Raw genomic sequence first — 26,163 nt, 5'->3', positions numbered from 1 at the left:
AGTCAGCGCTGCCGGGGCCCGGAGCGGCGAGAGGGCTGCAGCCATGAGCCGCCTGGGGAAGAAGGAGGAGGAGACCCTCATAGAGATGGCCTCGGCCACGGACAGCAGGTGCCCGGGCCAGGCCGCCCTGGGGCTATGCTGTGGGGAGGCTGCGGACTGTGGGGAGGCTGCGGACTGCGGGCTATGCTGTGGGGAGGCTGCTGCCCCGCCCTGCCCTGCCCCGTCCCGCCCGGCATCCCGCTGCTCTGCCCGCGCGCGGCTGGGCAAGTTCCCTCCGGCCCTGCCCTGCCCCTGGGGCTCCGGGAGGGTTTGGGATTGAGGGTGCCCCCCGCACACTGGGTGCAGGCCTGGAGGCTTCCTCCGCTCCTTCGGGGAGGTTTGGGTGCCAGGTGGTGGCGTAGCAGCTTACAACCGTGCTGGCGTGACCCGCTGCGTATGTCGCAGAAGTGCCCCGCGCCATGTGGGCTAAAAGAGGCGGCTGGGAAGATAGCCAGGCCTATTGGCATGTCTCCGACTAGTCGGCGGGCAGTTCAGCCTCCCGGATGGGCTGGAGCAGGCTCACAGCTTGAGAGCAGGCACTGGGCACAGGGTGGGTCCCAGAGTAGCTGGGATGGGCACTGCTGCTGTGTGGTTCAGCCAGGCTAGCTGCTGGATCGGGCGTGGGGGAAAGAGGTGTGCGGGCCCAATTGGGCACGTGGACCAGCCCTGTGCTACTCATCTGGACCATTGGGCCAGATGAGTTTAATGCCCCCGCCCTAAAGGAACTGGTATGTCTTAGCCCTGCTAGCCCATGGGCATGGCTTCTCACCTGCGTCGTATACAGCTCATATTTGACCCCAGGAGGATCATTATTTCTTCCTGCTCTCAGGGAAGTTTGTGCCTTCAGGGGGGAGAACGGATCTAAAGCTTGAGGCATTTTGAGGAGATTCTTTAGTTAATCTGATTGTGACAATGATAGTCCCAGTACAGAGCTTTGACTCATCCCCACCTTCCTGTTGCGTAACGTAAATAAACCACTAGAGGACTATTTATGTTTTAAACTAAGCATTTTTCTTCTTCTTCTTCTTTTTTTTTTGTAACTCCCATCAACACGATGACCTTGTGAGGTCCCTTCGAGCCTTACAATCTATGAATCTAACAGTCTTGATAAGGTTTTTGGGCCTCTCACTTCACATTATCTACATGCTTTCCGGTTTGAAACGTCTTTGACATTAACACAAGTGTCTTTAGTACATGACCAATAGTGTAAGATTTATGTTAAATAAACAAGAATGTATTCCTATACGGTCGGCAAAACAGAGTCTGTTTGTTAACTGATGGTCCAGACAGAAGGTAGGGCAGGGAGGCTCCTTGGACAGACTTCATATTTGAGAGAAACCATTTTATCCTGGGACAAAGTGCAGCCATTCAGATGGCCACGTCTGTTGTCTGGGACAAATCCTAAGAAGTTTCACACAAACAGTTCTGGGATGTTGCAAACCACATCTGAACAGCTGTGTCAGGATTGCAACATTGAATCAGTGGCAGAAAAGGGGCAGTATATTCAGCTGCTCATTAAACCTGAGGGTGATGTGTGTAAATGCCAATCCTGAGACTTTTCTGTTGCGGGACAAACACAGACACAACTTTTCCCAGGACAAATTCAATGTCTGTTTTCAGCCTTAGGGACTATCTGGGACAGAGAGGCATGAACTGTTATGGGCAACAACGTACTTTATTGTTGACTCCTTACATGCTAGGAACAGATGCAAGAAACCCACGTAAAGTAGATTGTTGCCTGTAACAGCTCATGACTCTCTGAACCAGTTAGTCTCGGAAGTGCCTTGCCTCCAGACAAACACACCTTTGATTAGTCAGTCATCAGAAACAGTAAAATGTTGTATGTGAGATCATCCTCAATGTCATCTAAAAAGGAGGAACCAACCAAAGAGGAACCAATTGATCAGCTAGTAGGATCTCAAGAACTTCCTTTACCCAGTTCAGAAGGTTTTGATGCCAGTTACAGGTTTGTAGAACATAAAGTTAGAAGGGACCACTACGACCTGTAGTTTGACTGCTCTGGTTACAGAGACCACAAAACTTTCCCCACAATTTGGGACAAAGCATGCCATTTAAAAGATATCTAATCTTATTGTAAAGTCTACAGATAATTGTTTGATAGTTTGGCCTTCTGTGTGTTGGAATATAACAGCAAATGGTATTGAATTGAAAATTCACTGCGGTGCACTCTGTTGGTCCTTGGATTTAGGAAAGACCGCGCACTTACCCAGAATATGCCCCTACCCAATCTCCAGGTAAAAAGTACTCATTAAATTCAGAGATGGCCTTCCCTAAGCTTTTGCTTATCCGATAAGACTTATTTCCTATGTTTCAGAGAGTACATTATACCTGTAATACTAGCCTTGAAATTGCCAGGATCTAGTGGGTTCAAGGATGCATTATACATTTTAAAATTGACAGATGTTAGTTAGTTTAACTAATTTTGAAGCTAAATGGACTACAGTTACATTACAAAGTAGACATTGAGACGGAGAGCTCCTGTGCACTTAAAGCGGTTTATGCAATTACATAATATTCAGCTAATCAATATTTTTTATGATGTAAATGGGAGTGGCATTGTATTATATAGTTAAGTGAATTATAGACTTGCCTGATGTGCATGCAAGTGGAGTACCTTTCAGCAGGGTCTACTCTAAGTTATAATTCTGGTTGTTGCAATTTAAATACCACTTGGAATAAAGGCCACAGCCAATTTGAGTGTTTTGAAGTTAAATGAGCAGTTACTTTCACTGTAAAAGTATCTTACAGTGGCTAGTTCTTCTCTGGTATTCGAACAGCCTCCTAGTTAGCAGTGCATTTTCAGGAAAGTCTGAGTCATTATTTGCTAAGTGAATATGCCCAGACACTCCTAAAGTATGTCTAAAATGTCTTACACTTCAAACTGACTCGTTCAGCTACTGTTTCCTCCTAGTATGAGACTACATTTTCCTTATCATTAAAGGGAAAAGTTAATATTTCCAGAGTTTACAATAGCTATTTGGAGAATGATGTCAGCTAAGTCAACTTTGTGAATTTAATTCTGTGGCATTTTTATGGAAATCTCTCTTGTTTTTTATTAGCCATAAACATGCAGTATAAAGAGATGTAGTATTACATTTGAGTTCCAATGAACAGAAAAAAAATAATTGCAAGGAACTATACACACTGCAAATGTACTCACTCAAATTTGGATTGTGGTGAATCCATTCATTGTAGTAAGTTTTTCAAATACATGTGAACATTTCAAAGATGATTTTTCCATGTTAGGTTTTAATGCTGCCTAAACTCTTAGTGTTAAGCCATTTTTTTTCCAAGAGAGTGTTAGTAAACTTGCACCATCACCTAGCCCCTGTATCAAATTTAGTAGTACTGTAGTTAAAGTTGTGGTATCTGCAGAAGTAATTTATTTTCCTAGAGAACAAACAGTTCTTAATTCATGTTCCAGCTTCATCTTCTGGTTGGCTGAGCACAATCAGAATATTCTTGCACTACTTCAAATCATTAATCAGTGCCCTCAAATGTTCTTTTATTGTTCTGTTAACTGGTGAAATAGTAGGATGGGAAACTGAGAGTTGAGCAATTGAGGTTATGTCAATTCTAAAAGTTGTAACAGTTTAACTTTAGAATTAATTTAAAAATAAGTTTGTGCAGAATCTGGTGTGGACATTCATAATTTGATTTAAACATGGTTTTATCATTTGATTACAATTCAGTAAGAGTTCAAGTTAAATATGGTGTAAATAAAAATCAAGGTCTCTGCACAACATTTTGGACCAATTTAACTACATTGCTTTAAAATTAAACTTATTTGAACCAGAACACATTTGAAGGTCTGAAAAAGCAGATGGAAAGATTATTTGAAAAAAATCCATTTGTTTTTTGTTTGTTTGTGAGAGAAGTGCTTAGGATAAAAAAAGTTCCTTGATAACAATCCAGCAAACATATCCATTCAGTTAAGTTTTATAAACAATGGCTATATACATATGAGTCCCCAGAGAATTGTCCAATAAATCAAAGCCCCGTGTGGATACTTCTTAGAAAAAACCCGAGTAGAATTACCACTTGAACCTATTCTTTACGCAGGAAATAAAGAAACATTTTCATGTCTGCTTAGTATAGGTAGAGGTGGCAAAAGGAGAATTTGGCCTCTTTTTTACTTTTTTTCCCCTACAGATCACTTTCAGTTTTATTGTCCTTCCAGTTTAGAACACTGAATCACTAATATTTTCTCCTTGTGTGGTGTAGTACAGATCTTGGTCTATATTGCATCAATCTATTAATAAAAAGTTCAGCAGACCAAAAAAAATCTGACGTATAGCAGAAGTCAGGAAAAGTGGGTGATGGGGATTTGTGGCAACAGTTTCACAGAGTTGACTGACTATTGCATTATAGTTTTGTACAGTGCCTAGGACAATAGAACCTTGATCTGTAATTTAATTGAATTCAGACAGATCATCATCATTATTGCTTGTTTTCTTTTGAGGCTGTAGGAAGACTTTCTGTGCTACAGTTGTTCAGATATCACAATGGCCTGAACCCAAAGGCCACATCCATGTGAGCAGGGAGATGTGGTTTGTGGCACCACGAACCATATTCAGTGAATGTTAAAATGTGTGCAATGCTGCAAATTTGCTACTGGGATTTCCTGGTAGCAAAATAACGCCCAGAAACAAAAGTGGCTCAAAGCACGCAAAACAGGCATGCACCAGCACAAGTCGAGGCTAGGCCATTCAGAGCAACACCTGGCTTCTGTGCTGACCAGGCTTCTGTGCTGGCCCTGTTGCTCCAGCACGCCATCAAGCCACCAGGTAAGACTGCTGAGGCTGGACAGGCGCTGGCCCCAGTCTCCACTTTCCCTGGCTGAAGAGCTGGGAGGAGCTGGGCACAAGGGCAGTTTGTCCGTTGTGGGACAGTTTGTCCCGCAGTTAAATGCACATGCAGGGATATGTGCTGAGGCAATTTGTGCTACTGCAGGCGCACGCTCATGCTCGTCTGGACACGGCCATAAGGTATATCCTACACATCTAATGGGTGGATTAGGAAGGTCAAAACAAGAGAAGACAAGGAGGAATACCTACAGTACACACTACGTTATATTTACCTAAGAGTTAATCGGATTTAACTCTTGTTTTATGATAGTGTTCTCTTCTGGAGCACTGAGGAAGACAGTGGTATATGGGAACAAAAGGTCACTTATGATAGGGAATTGTCATCCTGAAGTTTCTGTTTACTAGCTGAAGGTTTGAAGGCTGCTCTCTAAATCTACAGCAAACATATCCATTCAGTTAAGTTTTATAAACAATGGCTATATACATATGAGTCCCCAGAGAATTGTCCAATAAATCAAAGCCCCGTGTGGATACTTCTTAGAAAAAACCCGAGTAGAATTACCACTTGAACCTATTCTTTACGCAGGAAATAAAGAAACATTTTCATGTCTGCTTAGTATAGGTAGAGGTGGCAAAAGGAGAATTTGGCCTCTTTTTTACTTTTTTTCCCCTACAGATCACTTTCAGTTTTATTGTCCTTCCAGTTTAGAACACTGAATCACTAATATTTTCTCCTTGTGTGGTGTAGTACAGATCTTGGTCTATATTGCATCAATCTATTAATAAAAAGTTCAGCAGACCAAAAAAAATCTGACGTATAGCAGAAGTCAGGAAAAGTGGGTGATGGGGATTTGTGGCAACAGTTTCACAGAGTTGACTGACTATTGCATTATAGTTTTGTACAGTGCCTAGGACAATAGAACCTTGATCTGTAATTTAATTGAATTCAGACAGATCATCATCATTATTGCTTGTTTTCTTTTGAGGCTGTAGGAAGACTTTCTGTGCTACAGTTGTTCAGATATCACAATGGCCTGAACCCAAAGGCCACATCCATGTGAGCAGGGAGATGTGGTTTGTGGCACCACGAACCATATTCAGTGAATGTTAAAATGTGTGCAATGCTGCAAATTTGCTACTGGGATTTCCTGGTAGCAAAATAACGCCCAGAAACAAAAGTGGCTCAAAGCACGCAAAACAGGCATGCACCAGCACAAGTCGAGGCTAGGCCATTCAGAGCAACACCTGGCTTCTGTGCTGACCAGGCTTCTGTGCTGGCCCTGTTGCTCCAGCACGCCATCAAGCCACCAGGTAAGACTGCTGAGGCTGGACAGGCGCTGGCCCCAGTCTCCACTTTCCCTGGCTGAAGAGCTGGGAGGAGCTGGGCACAAGGGCAGTTTGTCCGTTGTGGGACAGTTTGTCCCGCAGTTAAATGCACATGCAGGGATATGTGCTGAGGCAATTTGTGCTACTGCAGGCGCACGCTCATGCTCGTCTGGACACGGCCATAAGGTATATCCTACACATCTAATGGGTGGATTAGGAAGGTCAAAACAAGAGAAGACAAGGAGGAATACCTACAGTACACACTACGTTATATTTACCTAAGAGTTAATCGGATTTAACTCTTGTTTTATGATAGTGTTCTCTTCTGGAGCACTGAGGAAGACAGTGGTATATGGGAACAAAAGGTCACTTATGATAGGGAATTGTCATCCTGAAGTTTCTGTTTACTAGCTGAAGGTTTGAAGGCTGCTCTCTAAATCTACCTTGCAGGGAGCATGGAGCTCTCTTGCTTCCTGTTGTTGTGGTTTTATTGCAGAAGGGGCAGGCCTATGTTTTCCTGTGTGATGCATGAAGTTTTTAATGAAGGAATTTGAAGTTTACTTGAATATTAAGAATTAAAGGCAGGTCAGACATCTTTTGGGGAAATTTAGAATTTAGAACCAAAAGGAGATGTTTGTTGTTGGCTTGGAATATTTGTCTGGTATGGGCTGTGTTTCTGTATTTTTTTATAGAAAAATTTAATGACAAAGCTATCAGAGTTGTGGAATATAACCCAAGGCCTTGGACCATCAGGAAACTGTTTTACAGTTCAGTGCCATGTTGCAGAACTGTATTGCCTTCTTCCCATACTTTTTACAGAACCTCCATAATCCAGAGGTATGCTTTGTATTCTGAATACAACAAGACAGCACTAAAAAAAGATAATGTATGAGCATGTTTTTACTACTTTGGCAGTGGTAGGGGGCAGTACCATGAAACCGTGCCTTTCCCTGCACCTCCCCCTGCATATTAGATGCTGAAAAAATGTTATGTAGCTGCACTTGGTGCATACTCGTTACCTTTCTCAGGCTCAGGTGTGCTTATGAGTGTGCCATGCACATGCGCGTTTCTGCTCTAATGGCAACTGCATCATGCAGAAGGTGAGTGGGTGGAGCACTGTCCAATGCAGTGTAGACATGTCATATAGTGGGGGAGCAGGCAACCTTTTTGGCAGATATGGCACAAATTAATCCTGTACCCTCTCTGAGTGTCACCCTGTTTCCCTTCTCTGCCTGATCTGCTGCTCTGGCTTCTTCTCCCTACTCTGTGCTCCCAGCCCTGCCTTCTGCTCTGCTTTCTGCTTCTTTCCTTGCCCCGTGGCCTCATCTCCTGTATTGCTTTCTGATTCCTTCCCTGTCTGCTGCTGCACTGCCTGTCCTCTCCCTGATCTGCCGTGTGCCACACACAGAGGCTGCCCATGCCACTGATGCTGCAGGTGGCTACCTTGTCTTATAGGATGTGTGGCCTGCGATAGCAAGGCCAGGAATTGATGTCCCAATAGGTTCCTCTCAGTTTTATGTTCCTAAAGATATATCATGAGAGTAACGTCCTAAATTCTAGGATTCTTATTTATATTCCTTGTTTGACTTTTTTTCTCTAAAAAAGAGGGTAACAAATGCTAAAAACAGCTAGCAGTTTCTCAAACAGCACTTTTAAACACTGGATTCTAATAACTCATCAGCATTTCGAGACATGTTCTGGTGTGATTTTATCCAGAGTAAATTCTTTCTATTTCATCTGAATTGCTATGATTTCTGTGGGTGTAGCCAAGATCAGAATGTGAACCTCTTATTCAGTACCACAGTTATCTCAAATTACTTAAGTGATAGGTGTAATAATTTCTTGTCTATGTATAGAAACGCTGAACAGGACATCCTGTTCCCAGAAGATCTGAACTACAGTATAAAGATTTATCAACCTGTAAGTTTAAAAAAATACTGTGTATGCACTGAAGTACAAGCCCTGGGCAGTTTATAAGCAATTTAAAAATGCTTAAAAAGAGATGACTTAGGAAAAGCCTCTTTAGAATCAGTAGTATTGTTATCTTTGGGTGGAATTAAGTTAACAGGAAAAGTGCTGTGTTGTTGTGTGTGTCAAAGTAGTTGAACAACCTAAATTTAATTATATTACATATGCAATGTGTAACACATTTTGTCTAACTGAAAGGGAACCTGTATCTTAAGAGAAAACTCCAGTCTGGAATAGGAAAGTTTCATTTGGAACTAGATCCAGCACCTTGAATAACATTGGGCTTGTTTGGCTGCTTATAAGTAAGCGTCTTAGTGCTTCCAATGAGAAAATGGAAACTTTAGCTCTAGTTTACCACTGCACTTATGTATGGCTCTACTCCAAAAACTGCTTAATGTAACAATTGGAGGTGGTCCTTATAAAAGGAACTGGAATCTGTGACTCCCCACAGAGAAGCAGGTACCTTCTTAAATGACGTTTAAGAACACCCTTGTTCTCAGTGTCTCCCTGTAGGCTACCTTAGGAAACCCACAGCTAAGAGCGCTATTATTTTATGAGGCAGGGTTTCTGGTTCACAGGTAATTTAATTCTTTTTCTATGAAAAAAATGCCTTCTGTCAAAGTTAGACCCAGAGCTCTCTCTCTCTCTTTCTCTTTTTATAATTTCTGTTGAGCCAGAACTTCCCAGACTCTGTACATCTTCAGAAAAATTGGCACTTTTGCGCCAGAGTACCACCATACACATTCACAAGAATGTCAGTTTGATAGAGAAGCTGCAGGGTCTTCCACAATCTCCCTACTCTGGTGCAGAAATACAAGAGGTATATTTGCCCTAGGTACAGGGATCCTGTTAGTTTTTGGGTCCCTAAGTCTCCGGGCAAACCTGCCAGGAACCTGGACCTTGTTCCTTTGGACCACTGCCCTGGAGAGAATTAATGTTTGCCAAACACACATTTTTGATTGAAAGGAGTTTATTAAGAAGGCTTGTGACTTTAATACATCTTGCACACGCACTTTTCTCTTTCTGAATCTGGCTTCTAATACATTTTCTCCAGCCTCTGGTGTATTCTGGCAGAGGAAGACCTGTAGGCCTCTCTCAGACTATCCCTCCAAAGATCTTTGTATGAGTTTACAGCATTCCACTTGGCCATACTTCTGTCGTACTTGGCTGTCACTTATACATAATTTCAAGGCAGCATTTTAATGGTGGAAATCTCACAGGAAAGGATGACACCTTTTTTCTGCCCTCTCTGGGGAAACCAGAATGAATTAGTCTCTACATGCATTGTGCTGGGACCTTTATGTTTGATAATAGGTATTACCTACACCACAGCTCACCACTGGCCATGTTATGCTTATCTTAATCATGAAGGCCATTCTTTCAAAGTCAGTGACATTGGGCATGTCTATGCATGTGCTATGGTGACATAGCTCATCACTACAGCGATGTAGTGTCAGCAGGCATAAACCGTGATGCTGACACTACGTCACTGTAGTGCTGAGCTACCTTGTTACAGCACTTTGCTGTGGCGATGTAGCATCTAAAATAACTGCACAGCCAGGATGATGTAGTGATGGCTGTTACTGAGCCATCGTTTCAGTACTTCCAAAAGGAAGTACCAGATGATGGCGCAGTGACAACAGCGCCATAGGGGGCACATGTAGTTGGGCCCACTGTCTCATGTATGAGGTCTCTTACTGTTTGCATATGCTAAAGTTTTAAAATTACTGTCCTTTTCCACATATCAGACACCCCTAGAATAAGACATACACCTTGTTTTTGTAAAAGCAGAATGAAGAAAAAGAGATTTATCCAGAGTTGTGGCTGCACAGAGCAGTAACAGAGCCTAATCTTCAGCTCATTCGCCCTTCCTTTCCTGCATAACCAAAAGCTGAAACCTAAGCTGCTACTGGAGACTGGTCTCCGTGGGTGAACTTATGATTTTGAAATGAGCTAATAACATTCTGCAAGGCTGTGAAATAGGAGAAGAGAGACCAGGAGTAGCTAAAAGACAGCTAAATTCCCAGAAGAAAGGTTAGCTAGCTTAGTGGGACATCAAGATTAGTGGAACATCAAAAAGTAGAAATATCATTTACACTAGTTAAGTGAAAAACAATGAGCCATTGAATACAAATCAAAATGGTGTGCCTCTATGCCAGCCAGAAATTGGCTTCCCTGCTTAAGACATACACCCCAGTTTTGGGGGGTTGGTTTCATTAGAAAATGTGCATGTGGTATGCAAGTAAATATGGTAACTGCCAGTAAATTTGCAGTCTTTTAAATTTTGCTTGGATGAATGTCCCCATAAAGTGAATGACATGAACACAGATAAGATTTGTTCAGTCAAGAAGTAAAAAGTATTTTGTGATGTAAATACATTTGTTTTGAAGGGGGGGAAAAGAAAAGTACTTTGAAAAAAACAGACTATAAATTATTGAGTCAGGGAGCATGATTGTATCACACTTCATGATAGCTGAGGCAAACTGATTTCTGAATGTTGAATGATCAGAGGAGTATTTTCTATGAAGACCTGGCAAAAATATCAGTAGCTGAAACTTGATTGCATAATGTATTTATTGTTCAGTTTCTAATAATGTAGGAATCTGTAAAAAATGTGATTTGTTTGTGGCTTGAGGTTTCTTTGAACTAGACTTAAGATTTGTTTTCACACTCACAAGACTTGAAGAATTTATCTGAAATCTACTAGTCAGGGGACTAAAGCTACTAGTCAGAATTAAAGTGTGATATTCCATCTCCTACTACAAGGCTTATCCTGAGAGCTGTAGGAGAAAAGTGCATAGGATTTCTGCTCCTCTACCCCTGTTTCATCCTTATAGCTTTTATGAATGGGGTGTCTCCTCTGTCTCTGTTTTGAATCATTCTTCCTAGTACTTCGCTCCAGTACCTCCCTTTATTTTCTGCTCGTAGTTATCCCAAGATGAAATTGAGCTGGGTCTTGGAAGAGAGCAGAACTAAACTTAATAAGATTGAGAAGCAGTAGAAACAGACAAAATGGGCATGTCCCCATATATAGGGACATTTGTTTGCCACAGCAAAAATAGCAGCAACACAAATTTGTGCCACTGCTTTTTGCTGCTGCACGTGCCCCTGCATGTGGGGTTTGGTACGGGGTAAATTGTCCTGGGTGGGGTAGGGGAGATTGGGGCCAGCACCTGTGCTGACCCAGGCCGACTTAGTTGGAGTCCTGGGGGCCTCCCGGAGCAGCAGTGATGCAGATCCAGCCGCTTGGAGACTGGCCGGCAGCTAGTGCATGGCTCTGGGTAGCCAGGCTAAGTTTCTGGTGGCACAGGCTGCTGCCATGTGCACCACATCACTTTTTTTCCCATAGCTTTTTTGACTTTGGGATCTTGTGGTGACACGTTTTGGTACTGTTCTGCAAATTAGCAGCACGGCGAACAGCTGTATGTGTGCCATGTGCAGTTTGCAGCACCTCAAACAGCTTTGAGGCGCTGCAGAGTGCACATACGTGCTCATCTGGACACGCATAATCTGTTTGTCTTGGTCTGCACTTGATTCAAATTTGTATAGTGGTCTTTGCAGTTATAATAGCTAGAAACCTGTTTTTCCAATGACAGCGTAGACATTGATGATGTTAACAGCATTAGTTCATTAATCCCTGAATTATGCTAGGAAAGCTTCCAGCATGTCATGGTTTATGATTTTATTGAAACTTCTGTTCATTCATTGTGAACCACAGAAGAAAAACAATGTAACTTTAACATCTAGCTTTTCCATTAGAGAGTTTAAAAAAAAAAAAAAGGCTAGTAAGATCTCCACGATGTAAATTGTGCTTTGAAATTGTCAGTGAATGACAGTAATGGCCAAGCACAGCTAAAGAGTGCAGTGCTATAAACATGTTCAGAATAAAGTTGCATTTGTTGTCATTATATTGTTGAAAGTTGTCATAGAGATGGTCTGAGCCTACACGTCATACTCTGCCAGGCTACCCCAGAGACTGGGGAGTATTCGCGTATTAGAAGTTAGTTTCAGAAGAAAAAAAGAGCACATGCAAGCTCGCGTGTATTCTTTTTTTGTTGAAAGTTTCCGGAGGTTTGGCACGGTATTCTTCTGTGTACTTTGAAAGATTTTTCCTTCACTAATCGGTGTGAACTTTTTAAATTAAATCTTCTGAAGCCACGGACACATTGAATTTAAGCTGTTAGTTCAATATCTAATGAAACAATCGAGTGGGAGCTCTCTACAGTGAACAGGGTGGGGAAGGTTTCAGCTGAGTTCTCTTACCAAATATAGTCTCCTTCGTGCAGCTGAGTCATATGCTTACAGTGTATCTGACACAGCTCTGGCAGTACTGTGTGTTAAAGAGCTCTGTTTGGAGTTTTTACAAAAAAGTGAACATTCACAGGGAGAGTTATGCTGAGTTACTCCAGTTGGGAATCTGCCTTTTGTTTCAGGATGAAGTTATGTCATAAATAGGTGTGTTTTACAATCTAGCTAATGAGGCAGAGACCTGTGTTAGAAATACAAGTTAGTTAAAATCAAAATGTATCTGAAGATGAGAAGCCAAACTTTGCTGAAGCAATTTATATTCTACCTACGCTGTCTAGTATAGATAGCATTATAACTATGACTTTTTCACTTTTAACCAGGCTGTTCAAAATTTTCTAAACCCAGTAAAGTTTACAAAAATGTTATCTTGGGTTCCTCCTTGAAATTTTTCTTTTCAGTTTGTTTGGCGTAGCATACAGTAACAACCTTCCAGATCTTCCTTTCCCCAGTAAAACAGCAGCAGCTACATTAGCAACGTGAACTTTCTACCAAAATACCTCAGATTGCAAACTCTCCATTACAGGGTTTGTGGCTTGGCTTCCCTGCAGTTTTCAAACACTGGCCACTTACTGGTTCATTCCAGCACCTTACCCTATGTTCCTCTGGGCAAAAATTCACTCTTACTCTGAATCCCAGGGGAGGCCAACTGAACACTTACATCCCTGTAACTCCTCAGTTTAGATCTGAATAGGAAGGAAGTGGTACATAGAGATATATTGCATCCGCAAAGTTGTGGAGAGCTGAATTCCCTTTTGTGGTCTCTACTTCCCAGCTCTCTTCTGACAGCAAAATCGTGGTGCTTCTGTTTTAAGTTGAGCCTCTAGGACTGCAGAGGTGCCTCGGAGGATTTCACATTATTGCTGAAAACCCCCCAAACACTTTGATTTCACAGGGAAGAGCTGTTTCGAAACTCTCTGCATAAATCGTGTCATACTACTAAAAATTTTAACACACTGCCTTTCAAACCTCAAGCTAAATGCAGACCAGTTGGCATTAGTCAGCACACATTAGCCACAGGAAGCCAGGGTGAAGTGATAGAGCGCCTTGGTATGCTCGCTCATGCAGAAAAACATGAGCAGTGAAATAAGCTATTCTAAATTAGCCTATTTCATCTGTCAGATATTCTTGGCCGTTTCCATTTTTTGTTGAAAAATTAGGCCACCGTCATAAAATGAAAGGACTACATCTGTGAATAAGAAGATTTGTAATATGCTTTAATGCAGGTGAAAATAAAGAGGGGACACTACAAAAGTGCATTGTTAAAACAGTACTGAAATACTGTTGGCAAATATAGCAAAAAGGAAGATCCCACCATTTTAATTATATTAAATATCTTTTAATGGAGAAGTTAGTCTTCCAAGAAGATGGAGGAATATGGTGTATTTGTTAAAGTAAATGTGTGATTAACACTGTATAAGTGACATTATGTGTGACACACAGAGGCTCTCTCTACGTGTTTATGTTGAGATGCTAAATAGCAATGCAGGAAGCATTGGTACTATCTGTTTTATTATCAAGTGGCTAGGTAATGTTTGTTGTATCATACAGTAACTTTCTAGTTAAAGTTGAATAACATTTCTCTCTTGTACGTTTGTGTGGATAAAAGGAAAGGAAATCTTCCTCTGACTAATGCCCTGGGTTTATGTCATAGATATAGCAAAGTCTCATAAAGATTTTAAATCAATGGTATGTAAAACAAAGAGAATAATATGATTTAAAACAGTTATGTATAAGAAGTTGGGAGACATTTTTTGGAAATAATGATTAATGGTTTAGTTTCTGGGTACAGTATTTTCACAGTCCTGTGTGCCTGTCTTTGAAAAATCTTCTGCAGGGCTAAGTACAGACATTTGGAGAGGTTATATTGGGTTCAAAATGGGTGCCTAATTTAACTTCTCTCATCCTGATGCTAACCTTACATTTACAGACCCGGTCTCAGTGACTGGCAGCCAATCTAAACCTGTAACTGTACAGGAGTTTCATGCATACAAAGTGGTCTAAATATGGTTTAAGATAAACCCGGATCTATGTAGTATCAGATTTACTTGATTTAGATCAAATCGGTGCATAGAATTTCTGTACACTTTCCCTGTGCAGCTCTGGGGCTGGGAAAACCTAGACACTGGCCCTAGCCCTGGGACTGCTCTTTTGCTGTATTTACCGCCCCACTCTTTTGTTCTTTTTGCCCCCCAACCTCTTCTTTCCCACCCCCTGAACCAGCCAGCCCTCTCAACCTCCATCCCACAAGCTGCCCTGGGTGCAGCCACTTTTATCAGCGCTGGCTGCTGCCGGAGCTGAGCAAGTAAGTTCTGGTGGGAGGAGAGGCAGGGGGATGGAGGGGACCCCACCCCACCCCACCCATAGGTCATGCCTGCCCCCGAACCCACCCATGGATCATGCTGGCTTCTCCAGGTTGTGCCAGCCCCACCCACGTCACCCATGGGTCACACTGGTTGTACCAGTCTCACCCACCATCCCTCATGCAGCACGCCTCCCTCCATCTCCTGGTGGACCCCTGATGTCCTCCAGTCTGCTGCCCCCTCCTGCCCCCCCGCCCCGCTAACCTCCCCATCCTGACTTACCTGACTTAGGCTTTGTGTGCGGTGCTCAGAAATCACTTGAAGCCCTGAGTCAGAAATCTGCTACATTTAGGATTTGAATTTGACTAATCAGCAACAGATGAGTCTCTGCACATTACAACAGCTGGTTCCAAATTTGTGAGAACCTGTTAAAGGTGCAGCCAGATATCTACCTTTCCCCAGTAAAACATCACATCAGTCACACTTATCAATAAAATAAATAATAATATTACTACATGATTTCAAATACGTATGAATAACCTACCAATAAATAATGTTGAGATAGTCTTTGAGATTTTTCTGTGCTGGCTGAGAGAATTGGAGGTTTCCCCTGAGATATCAGCTCTACTGTTTTCAAACAACAGTAAGTCTGCAGGACCAGGTGTGCCATGTTTTGAGTTTCAGCAGTATCAACCTGCTTTGGTTGTTCCTTGAGACTTGTCCTGATCTCTCTTCCTTCTGTAATGTTGATAAAGTGTTACCTATTCCTCTGCAAAACATGTCTGAGTGATAGCCTCAGGTGACTGTAGGGTTACTTCTTGTGAAAACACAGTTCTTGCCAACCATTCTCTTGTTGTAATAAGCCTCATTTTCATTAATTGTGGCAGCACCTGCAAGAGCCTATTAAAAGTTCAGTTCTACAGTTCTACATGTTATTCAGTGCTTATAGGAAACAGAATCCTTTCTTGATAGGATGGGAAACATTAATTTAAAAAAAAAATTGTTTTACAGAAATAGTACTCAATCTCCAGTCCATGTGCTGAATTCAGCCTGTGGATCTGTGCCATCCAACCTGCAGGGCTTCTCACGGGTCTGAACATTTGACTGCAGGGATCGATGACAACATTAATTGCCAGGGCTTCCCTTAATTGCCACAGCTGTGACAGCTTCTGTGTGCCAAATTTCCAGACCCATGGGGAGCCCTGAAGGCTGGGTGACTCAGCTCTGTGTGCCAGATGCTGCCAGCATGTAGGGTCACTCCATGGATAGATCCAACATGTGGAATTAGGCTGCACCCAAAACCAATGTCCAGGGTTGGGCCAATGTGTGGGTCACTCTGCGGTTGCATCTGGCATGTAGGACCAGGACAGCATACATGATTGCACCATGGCAGCATCCAGCACATAGAGCCAGGCTGACACCACAGATTGCATATATAGACTGCCCCCAAGGTGAATCTGATCCACAGATTGACCCTGCTGGCAGACTGGCTTTGTGCCACTCATCCTGCCTATGAGGCTGAAAGGTTGAGAGCCACTGTTCTACAGTGCTGTCATACTGGCAACTCTTTGGTCCTGTCTGCACCTGGAGGATGATGAGAATAGATTGATGCAGTGGAGGTAATACCCCATTGTACATAAGAGATGGAGAAGTTCTATTTTTAAGTGTTCTGCTCTTAGGGTAGAGCTTAGGTTTTACATCTTAATCGTTATTCATAGCATAAAAAGTGCTATGAGCAGAGGTAGCAAAGCACTCTGGCTCTTTTTATTGTGATCCTTAGCAGTATATTACATTGTAGTGATCTTTAAAACAGGCCCAAATTAATTGGAAAAGCTCCTTTTCCTATGAATGGTTCTACCATAACTGTCTCTAGGCTCTGCAATTCTGCTAAACTTCCACCCTGTATTATCTCGGCAGGTGTGCACATAGCAATCAGAAAAAATTGAGAGGTTGACTTACCTCACTTGTGATTAACATTTATGCAAAATTTTGGTCTAGTGAAAAGCTATGAATCTACAGAACACATAGAACAGGGCATAACTGTAGCCCTGTCCACATAGCATCATCAGTGTTTGAAGGGTGAGACTTCTTATGCATTCTTCAGTTCTTACTGAAACTGTGAACCAGGGGTACAGAATAATGTGGTAACACTACTTGTAATGAGGGCATTTAGATATAATCATCAGAGGTGTTGCAGATGTATCTTTGTTAGAGGGGAATATGGAGAATGGCTACTTTATAAATAAGCCTAAGGAAGGCAACATTGTAACTATGTGCATTATGTATTTCTCAAGAGCAGAGTAGAAACTGTCTTCTATCACTTTCAAGGTGAAATGCACCTGAAATGGTGGTGCCTGGACCAGCATATGTGGACTGTCTTACATGCCCTGGAGTAATCTACCATGATCTAAATTCTAAATGATTATAATCAGGGATCCAGGTTTTCAGTTTGCCACAGAAAAACGTGGTAAAACCTGGAGTTTCTAATTTTAAGGAGAAAAACCCAGATTTTATCCTTTCTGCCATGGTGCCTGGCAGCAGCGGGGGTGGCTGTGTGAGGTTTTGCCCCTCGCTGCTGGCAGGTGGGCAAGGAGTGCCTCACCATGGCAGTGTGGGGCTTGTGATGGTGACCTAAAGCTATCCTGCCTGCCCGTGCTCTGCCCTGTTGCACTGGGTCCTTTCTGCTGGGCTGTGGAGGCCCTGGGGAGAGGGCAACAGGGCGGGGAGCCCTGAGCCCACAGCAGGCGGTATGTATACGTGCCCCCTATGACGCCCCTTGAGGGGAAAGGGAGCCACACTCTGTGCTCCGCTGTGCCGCAGCAGCCATCAGCTCCCACAGGTGGCATCCGGGACTTGGGTGCTGCTGCAGGGGGCAGGGGCAGGGGCTGTGGGCCCAGGTCCCTGGCCCCATAGATCTGGCAGCTGGGATCCCCCTCTGGCAGGCCTGGGGGAGGGTGGGGGACTGTGGGCGGGGAGTGAGGGGCACCAGCACGGCACGAGGGCTGTGGGTCAGGAGTGAGGGGCACTAGCAGGGCTGGGGGGCTGTGCCTTGGGACTGAGGGGCAATGGCATGGGCAGGGCACCAGCATATCAGGGCTGCGTAGCTGGTGGGGAGGGGACAGCTGCAGCTGGACCTATGTCCTGGTGAGTGAAGGGGGCAAGGGGAGCTCTGATTTTCCATGACAAAAAACCCAAAATCAAGTGCCAAAGTTTATAGTTATTTAGAATTTATTTTATTATAGAGTTTGAGGCACTGGTAGGCCTTCAGATTGCTTTAAATTTGTAAATATATCAATTAAATCAATTACATATTGATTTCAACTGATACTTATATATTTACTGGCGATTCATTTTAATCATAGAAAAACACAGATTTGGGGGGTTTTAATCATAGAATTTGTGGTGGTTTTTCTTTTCTTTTCTCTGCAATTTTTAAACAGAGAAAACCAAGATCCCTGATTATAATGAAGTTATTTTGGATTTACATTAGTTCAACTGAAAGCAAGCTTTGGACCACTGCATCCATTTTCACTCAGTTTTGTTAAACACGATATCAAGGCATGCTTGTAGTCTTGTAATGAGGGGTGGGCACCTGGGGCACTAGGTCTGATGCAGCTGGCCTGTCCTAGACCCTGCTGCCCTTGGCACAGACCTTGATAGTTATACTTTGACTGGACTGCACACACATAGTCAAGGAAGAGAAGCCTTCTGTCTCCAGTTTTTTCAGACACAGTCTCAATCTTATAGTAAAATATTTGGAATTTTTTTTAAAGTGAGTTTAAAAAAATATATTGTGTCCTATAATCAGATAGAATCTCTAGATCAAGAATAAATGGGGCATAAAGAAGCAATTCTTATTATTTACCAGTCAAAAATGCTGCCACTTTTGATGTTGATAGTGTACCTGGTGATAATTCCAGGTGTCCGTTTGAAAGTAGATATTTTAAATGAACATATGGGTCACTCATGTATTTAATAGCACAAAACAAAAATGTCACTTATTTATTACATTAATTGCCCTGGTTCAAGGTCTTGATATGCAGTAGCTAGTGTGACTGTCAGTATCATGACAGATTTAGAGCTTTCAAGTGCATTTTGTCAAGAAACAAGAATATCTTTAGGTGTGGTACAGTTTTATAATTGGAAATCCCAAATGCTGCTGTGGTTTTCTTCAGATATAAGGGTAACTGTATAACTTAAACATTGTCAAGCCTTTGGCAAAGTAGCAGAACACTATCAAACCATGAAAACTGTGGGTGGGGCATGTCTATGCAGGCAGCACATCCAAATATAACGTAGGCCTCTAATTTTTCTGCAGCCAGTCTGTGAATTACATATGGCTATGTGGTTTGTTATTCAAAAGTATTTTTTTAACTTTCAGTTCGGAGGTCAGAAAGCCTAGAATTACAAAATTTGTAGTGTGCTGAAATATCTCGTGCTGACAAGTAAAAATTGTAAAAGACACATGTAGAGTAAACAGCCATTTTCCAAGCCATTGTCAAGTTAGATATCTTTGCTCACTTCACTTAGTGTTGAAGACTAATGTTTATATCAGATACAGTAAGTGCCAAGGGCATTGGCCCAGTGCCCACCCCATTTTCTTGATTGATGGAAAACATTTCTCTCTCAGATGGTCTGGGCTCTAATGTAGACTCTTGGGCCACGTCCAGATAAGTGCAGCCATGCAGTATGTGGTGCTGCATACCCCCCTGCAGTGCCACATACTGCACATTCTGGCGTTTCTTATGCATCGTGGGGTTTGTTTGTTTTTTTACTCCTGGAGATCCAGGGGCCAAAAAAACCTGTACAGAAAAAAGGTGGGGTGGTGTACATGGGGAAAGTGTGCGCCGTCCAAAACCAGAGCCTGGCCAGCTGGAGCCAGACTGCAGCTGGTGGCCAGACTCCAAGCTGCAAGAGAGATGCAGCTGCAACTTCCCCAGCCCCAGGATTCCAGGTAAGGCAGCTGGGGCCAGCACAGTTGCTGGCCCCAGCCTCTGCTACCCCACCCAAGGTAACCTGTCACATGCCATAGGACATGTGGCATGGGTGTTCCCTGGGGACAACCAGCAATGGCACAAGGTGTCCCATTGCTAGTTATCCCCGGGGAACTAAAAGCCTGGGCTCATCAAGTCATCCCATCTCTTTTTAAGCAGTTTGGGCAGAAAAAGTGAATTTTCCATACTGAGACATTACCAAACCAAATAAATATAGGAGCATTTTGATGAGATACTTAAGAATTTTTTTTTCTTGTCCCTTTTGTTACATTGTTTTAATATACACATATCAGTGAAATCTTGCTGCTTTAGAAGTTAACAGCAAGACTGACTTCAGTAGTACCAGGATTTCACCCATACCACTGTGGAGGTCTGGAAACAAAAATTAACAATGCACTAGCATGTGATACAGAAAGTAAAAAATAACAAACAATAATTATAATAGGAAAATGATCAGTTGAATTTCCTTGTCCAAATGGAATGAAATGCAAAACATTATTGTTAAACAATAAATTTAGCATGTGATTCTTTTTAGATTATTACAGTTACAAATTGTATATGCACCTACTGGGTTCTGAAGCATTTTATTGTTACCTCATCTTTACAGGTCCACAATTTGTTTCACTCCAGTGGTAGAATCTTCTAGACTATATAACTTTGGGACACTTTGTTATTACTATATGTTTGGTTATATATACACTATATATCCATCTGGCTAACATAGATTCCCCAACTGGTTGAGTCTTAGGCCCCACTGTAATAGAAATTATAAATAATAATAACATTAAGAACTACTTTATTTTGGTTTTACGTTATCATGAGAGCCGTGATTTCAGTGGAAGCTTCAGAAATGCAGTAATGAGTCATTTCCTGAATTTCTGGGAGCATGTGGGAAATAAAACTAGGCTTTCGAAAGGGTGCATCAATTTGTATACAACAACCTCCCCTGACTGGTACAGAAAGAATGTAATATCACAGCCCTATTATACTTCATCTATATTCTGTTGAATGAGGACTTGCAGTTTTTCAGTTTGGGAGGCTGATTTTGCTCTTTCCTACCATAGTCTCACATTGCTGGACATAAATAGGCAGTGTACGAGCAGTGTAGATAAAAACAAGCATATAGTAGCCTGATAGCTGGAATGCTTCACAGAATTAGGTGGGCTTCAGGAATTGGGCAGTCTGATATTTGTTTGTCCTGGCCTTGGGAGTCTCATTCATTATTTTGTTTCTTCCATGTTTAAAATACAACCTAAATATCTAGCAGTTTAAAAATAGCATGGCTTCTCTTTAATCCCAACTATCCCAGTTTGGAATATTCCTTTTGAAATGGTAATTTATGCTATCATCAGTTTAGTTGCATGTCATTTGGCAAAATCATGAACTGATTAAATGTTGGACTGTTAACCACAATTCTGAACAGAGTGGTTTGTTATTATAGACTACAATGGATATCACTCCCAGCACAGATAGGAGTTAAATCCTGTTTTGTTCTTAAAAAAAGTTGTTGGAAACAAATCAGAGTGGCATATGCTTCTAGACCAAACAAGGCTTTTTTCTAAAAGCAGATTAACCTTTTTCTTTAGCTTTTAATTCACAAGGAAACTTTATAATCCTTTAAAAGAGATGGGGCTAAATTCCAAAGTTTCAGACATTTCCATTTTCTGTTCAGCTATTCTACTTGAATGAGGATTGAATAAAAAATAAATAAGGATTTTAGGATGTGGCCTGTACTCTGTAGAGCAAAGAGAAATCATTGCACAATGGTAGATTTCTTTTCTTATGACTTATTATTTTAGATTGTGTCAGTTTGAACATGTTGGAGCTGCTCTCATCATCCCTTTTAAAATGCTAAGTGAGATAGTATCACTGAAAATAAATCTCTCTCTCTCCTGTATACTTATTCCAGTTATAGTCATTCTTATTATTTTTGTTTTTTGTATGCAAGTAATATTCTTTGGAATAACTTTGGAGGCTTGTATGTATTTTAGAATAAAGATTTTTTTCAGTAAACATGTCAGTGAAGTAGATAATGCTAGAATTGCCCTTTGAAATGGAGGCACATCTCTTGTTCTGGCATGTTTCCCCTCAAGGGATCCCAATATATCTTGGATATCCATAGTTGTCTCCAGCTGCTAATAGAGCTCCTCTGGAATTCTCTGAGAACAGATTTTATTCTTATGTCCACAGGAGGAGTTGGATACATTATATTTTAATTTGGATTTGTTTTTTTGGAGATAATGAGATAGGTAGTTCAGTGCCAATGCTGCATTAGAAAACAGCTGTCTTGATGTAATTGGTGTGGGCAGGAAGCACAGGGCAACTTGTCCAGAAAACAGGAGTGTCTGAATCAAACTGATTTGCAACAAATCTATTATCCCAAATTCATGTGAAAAATACAACAGGTGATTTCAGTTCTTTCTTTGTGCCTTATGTTTATTTCTACTGTCTTGGAAAGATGTCATTTTCTTGAAATTTACTTCATGCAGTATCATATAAATACATTAGCTGATGGAGACAGCAGTTCTTTAGGTGCAGAGTCCCTTCATATAAGTCTACATTATTAATCTCTGTTTTGACATACAGAAAAATACTAAAAAGCCTGAACAATATTTACGATACTAGGAAATAGATTATTTATAATGAAAGCTCAAATGTATTGGCTTTTTAATCATATAAATAAGGAAAGGTTTGATTTTGGTGTACATATATTAATTGGAAACTGAACCTGTTTTTCAAAAACATGGTGCTGATACACTATTTGTACATTAGTTTTTAGAAATGAACACCGTTCTTTTAGGATTAAGCAAAATTAAAAGACACCATTATTTTGTTTAGATTCAGAAATCTGTTTTTCTTAAGGAAAGCAGTTCCCGTGCCTCATGTCTCTGTGCATGTGTAAGCAAGTTCAGGGACGCAGGCTCAAGTTAAAGGACTAAATTTGCCTGCAACCCTATTGGATTTCAGTGGAATTGTATTAGGGTATGCTTGGTGCTGAAGTATGGAGAGCTTATTTTTTAAAGGTGTCCCCAGCAGTACATACAAATAAAGAGTGTTAGAATTACTAAGAGAACATTTTTTTTTAACTATTAAGCAATGGCTAGTGCATTAGGCAGAGTTCAGAATATGTGCCTAATTCACAGCTATAGGACTAATCCAGGGAGTACCTGAGGAACATCTCAGAGATGCAGTTTTCTCTCTGCTGTGTCTTTACTATATGAAGGCAGTTAATTATAGTATTTTCCGCTTGTGCTGCAACAAATTGAAACATTTTTTTACCCATGCTGGTCCATCTCTCCTAGATCATCTGCTGCAGTGTCCTAGGGGGACTGGATCAAAGATCCAGGGTACTTTGGCAGGGACTCACGATGTTACTATACAGGTGCATACTCATAGTTACAAAGTCGCCCTGTGATATTTTAAAAAATATTTATAATAAAGGGATGCTTTAGAGGTGTGCTGCATGTGAAATGTACCTTTTTAAAGGAGGATACATTTGAGGACTCTAACAGATTGGCTGTGTTGTTTTCAGTCTGACCATTTTATTGCAGTTTGCTGCTAGCCATGAAGTACCTTCTCTCTCAGCTACTCAGAATTATGGTACTGTAGTAACATTTATTGAATTATATTTGTCGATTTCCTGTAAACATTAGGTTAATTTTTTTTTCTTAGAAGAGAATTGATTTGTTGACTTTCAGATGTTTGGATCAGAATACATTTTATAGTTCGTAGTTGCATTTTGCTAGATATGCAGACACTTACAACAATCTCCAGTAATTTCTTCAGGACCTTAAAATGTGGGCTGTATTTGCTGGGTATGCATTTTTGTTTGAATGACTTCAGTGCTGAGTCAGATTCCTGGGTCAAAGCTGCAAGTCAGGCAGATGCAGATTCAGATTCACTTGTTAAACTGCCACTGTGGTCCTTCAAAACAAAGCAGACATACAAAGCAAGGTTGTAATGCCAATTATTGATAAGTAATTTAGTGTTTAATTGATAGATAACCATGTTGTGAATTTGAATCTATCTTTTATGTAAGGGTAGGGTCTGCCACTGGAACAGGGTAGGATTTGTTAAGGCTATGAGCTTAGAGATGACCAAGATAAAATTCTATCTGTTTGCTTAGTTATGATATAGAATAGGAAGTGGGTGTAGTAGGTATTTCATACCAACTATATTATGTCCTTTTTATCCCCCTTCTCTTTTCTCTGCAGTAGCATTGGTTACAACCAGAGATGAGCTACTGCACTGGATGGATAAGTGTGTATGCACCAATATGGCAGATACGTACTTACTAGGGCTGTGCGAAGCTTCGGTTGCTGATTCAATTTGGCAGAGATTCGGCCCGATTCAGCGGCCGAATCTCCAAATCCGAATTGAATCAGGAGACCCTTTAATCTCTCCAAATCGAATTGGAACCCTCTGAATCGATTTGGAGAGATTTGATGATTCGGACAAAGATACAGCTTTAAATGTTTTTTCTACATACTTCAAGGTACAAGGCACCTTGTGAATGCTGAGATGCTGGGGCGGATGAAATGTCTTGCAGAGGGTGGGGTGGGGGTGGTGTCTTCTGCATGCTTGGTGGCAGACCCGGAAGTGGACTAGAAGTACTTCTGGTCCACTTCCGGGTCTGCCACCAAGCACGTGGCCCCCCCTCCTCCCCCCGCTCTTGTGGGATGCTCCATCCACCCCAGCATCGCAGCATTCATGAGTTGCCCTGGTACCTCGAGGTATGTAGAAAAAACATTTAAAGGTGTGTCTATGCCCGAATTACTGATACTCTGAATCAGCATCGAACCTTCAATTTTGGATTCGGCCAAACCAAATCACTGTCCCTGATTCGTGCCGAATCCAAATCGAATAAGGCCCGTTTTGCACACTGTTAATACTTACCCTTGTGTTCTGACAAAAAACCTAAACTCACATAAAACAATATGGGTAGCCCAAGGGTTTATGCAGCAATTTTCTGCTAACTGAAAGAGGTACAATTAAAGTTAAGGGGTCTTACAGTCAACTCACCTCAACGTGTTATTTCTGCTAGAGAAAATTGTGGCCTAAGCACAGACTTAGAAATTTGGAACTTCTGTCCTGCAACCCTGTCTCTGGCTATCTTTTTTGGACTCAGATCTACAGGGGAACATGGGTTCCTACGTCTAGCCTCTCTACTACTTATATATTTAACATCAGAACTGTGATCCCCAAAACTGGTACCTAACCCTGGGACCACATAAAACACCTAAGATTGGGTGTTCCAAAACAAGAGCTAAGCTGCTAGTTACTTTAGTTTATAACTAGGTGTTTCTCCCTGTCGGATGAATTCTATCGGTGTTCCCAAAACACATCTAACCAATTGGATTGCACAAAAACAGCTGACAAAGATGGCAGTGGCAATGTTACCCTCCTCCCCTGTCTTTTTATCCAGTAACTTAGTAGTTATAGCACTCAACCAAGATTGTGGGAGATCTGTATTCATTCCCTCTTCTTTCTGAGGAGTCTCCCGAGAGAGTTCTCTAAACATTGGGCGGGGGTTTCACCAGATAAGTTTATTTTATTCAGTCTATAGGCCACACCAGGACTGATCCCCAGCAGAGTACCTGAAGCATTGGGTCCTGCCTGCACACAGCATGTACCAGGTCCCAGGGCTGACATGGGGCACATGCTGCCCATGGTGTATGGTCTGGACCCAGGGTAGTAGGAAGTACAGAGGGTTGGTCTGGGGCACTGCATGCAGCCCATGCCATGGACCCCTAGACGTTTTGTAGTGCTAGGTCCAGCCCATGCCACAGGCAGCATGTATCTCATGCCAGGTTCAGGGGCAATGTGAACAGGGAGCTCTGTGGTTGGCTGGCCTAGCACATGGCACACCGGGTTGAACCACCCACACATGTTGTACACAGCCCAGAGCAAGTGTTTTGTGCAACTCCCTGCTGACTGGCCCTGTGCATTGGCTCCAGGTCTGGCAAGATGCCACAAGTAGCATCCACCCTATGCTGGCCCCACGTAGCTTATGCAGCACACGTGGCTGATTCAGACCCATGTGCCATTTGTAGCATGCGCAGGCCCTGGGGCTCACTGTGCACATGGCTCCTGGGGCTGGTGTGGGACATGCACTGTATGTGGACTGGACCCGGTGGTGCTGCACATGGCACAGGGGACCTGGGGTGCAGGCTGCCTGCGGTGCCCCAGACTGACCCCCTGTGCTGCTTGTGCGGTGTGTAGCTCTAGGTCTAGCCCATGCACCACATGTAGTGTGCAGGGCTGAGGCTGGTCCAGCAGCCCACGGCTGAGATCATATGGCTCCCTGGGCCGGATCTGGCCCATGGACTGTATGTTTGACGCCCCTGGGCTCTAGGCTGTTGGGGTGTCTTTACACTTGCTCTGGGGTTGGGGAAGGGG

The 26,163-nt window shown here is 42.2% G+C and overlaps 1 protein-coding gene across 8 annotated transcripts in view; it reads left to right on the top strand.

Annotated features, from left to right (window-relative positions):
• Nucleotides 1–6: 6 nt before the first annotated feature.
• Nucleotides 7–26,163, top strand: part of ANO5 (anoctamin 5) — a 102,806-nt gene continuing 76,649 nt past the window's right edge. For all 8 annotated transcript variants that reach the window (XM_025200375.1, XM_014518549.2, XM_006020710.3 and 5 more), the window contains exon 1: nt 7–104. In XM_025200375.1, the coding sequence (XP_025056160.1) occupies nt 44–104 (61 nt within the window). In that variant the 5' untranslated portion in view covers nt 7–43. The remainder of the gene's footprint in view (nt 105–26,163) is intronic.

This window comes from Alligator sinensis, unplaced genomic scaffold, assembly GCF_000455745.1.
Source record: "Alligator sinensis unplaced genomic scaffold, ASM45574v1 scaffold165_2, whole genome shotgun sequence".
Classification (NCBI taxonomy): domain Eukaryota; kingdom Metazoa; phylum Chordata; order Crocodylia; family Alligatoridae; genus Alligator; species Alligator sinensis.
This window is presented reverse-complemented; position numbering and strand designations above follow the sequence as displayed.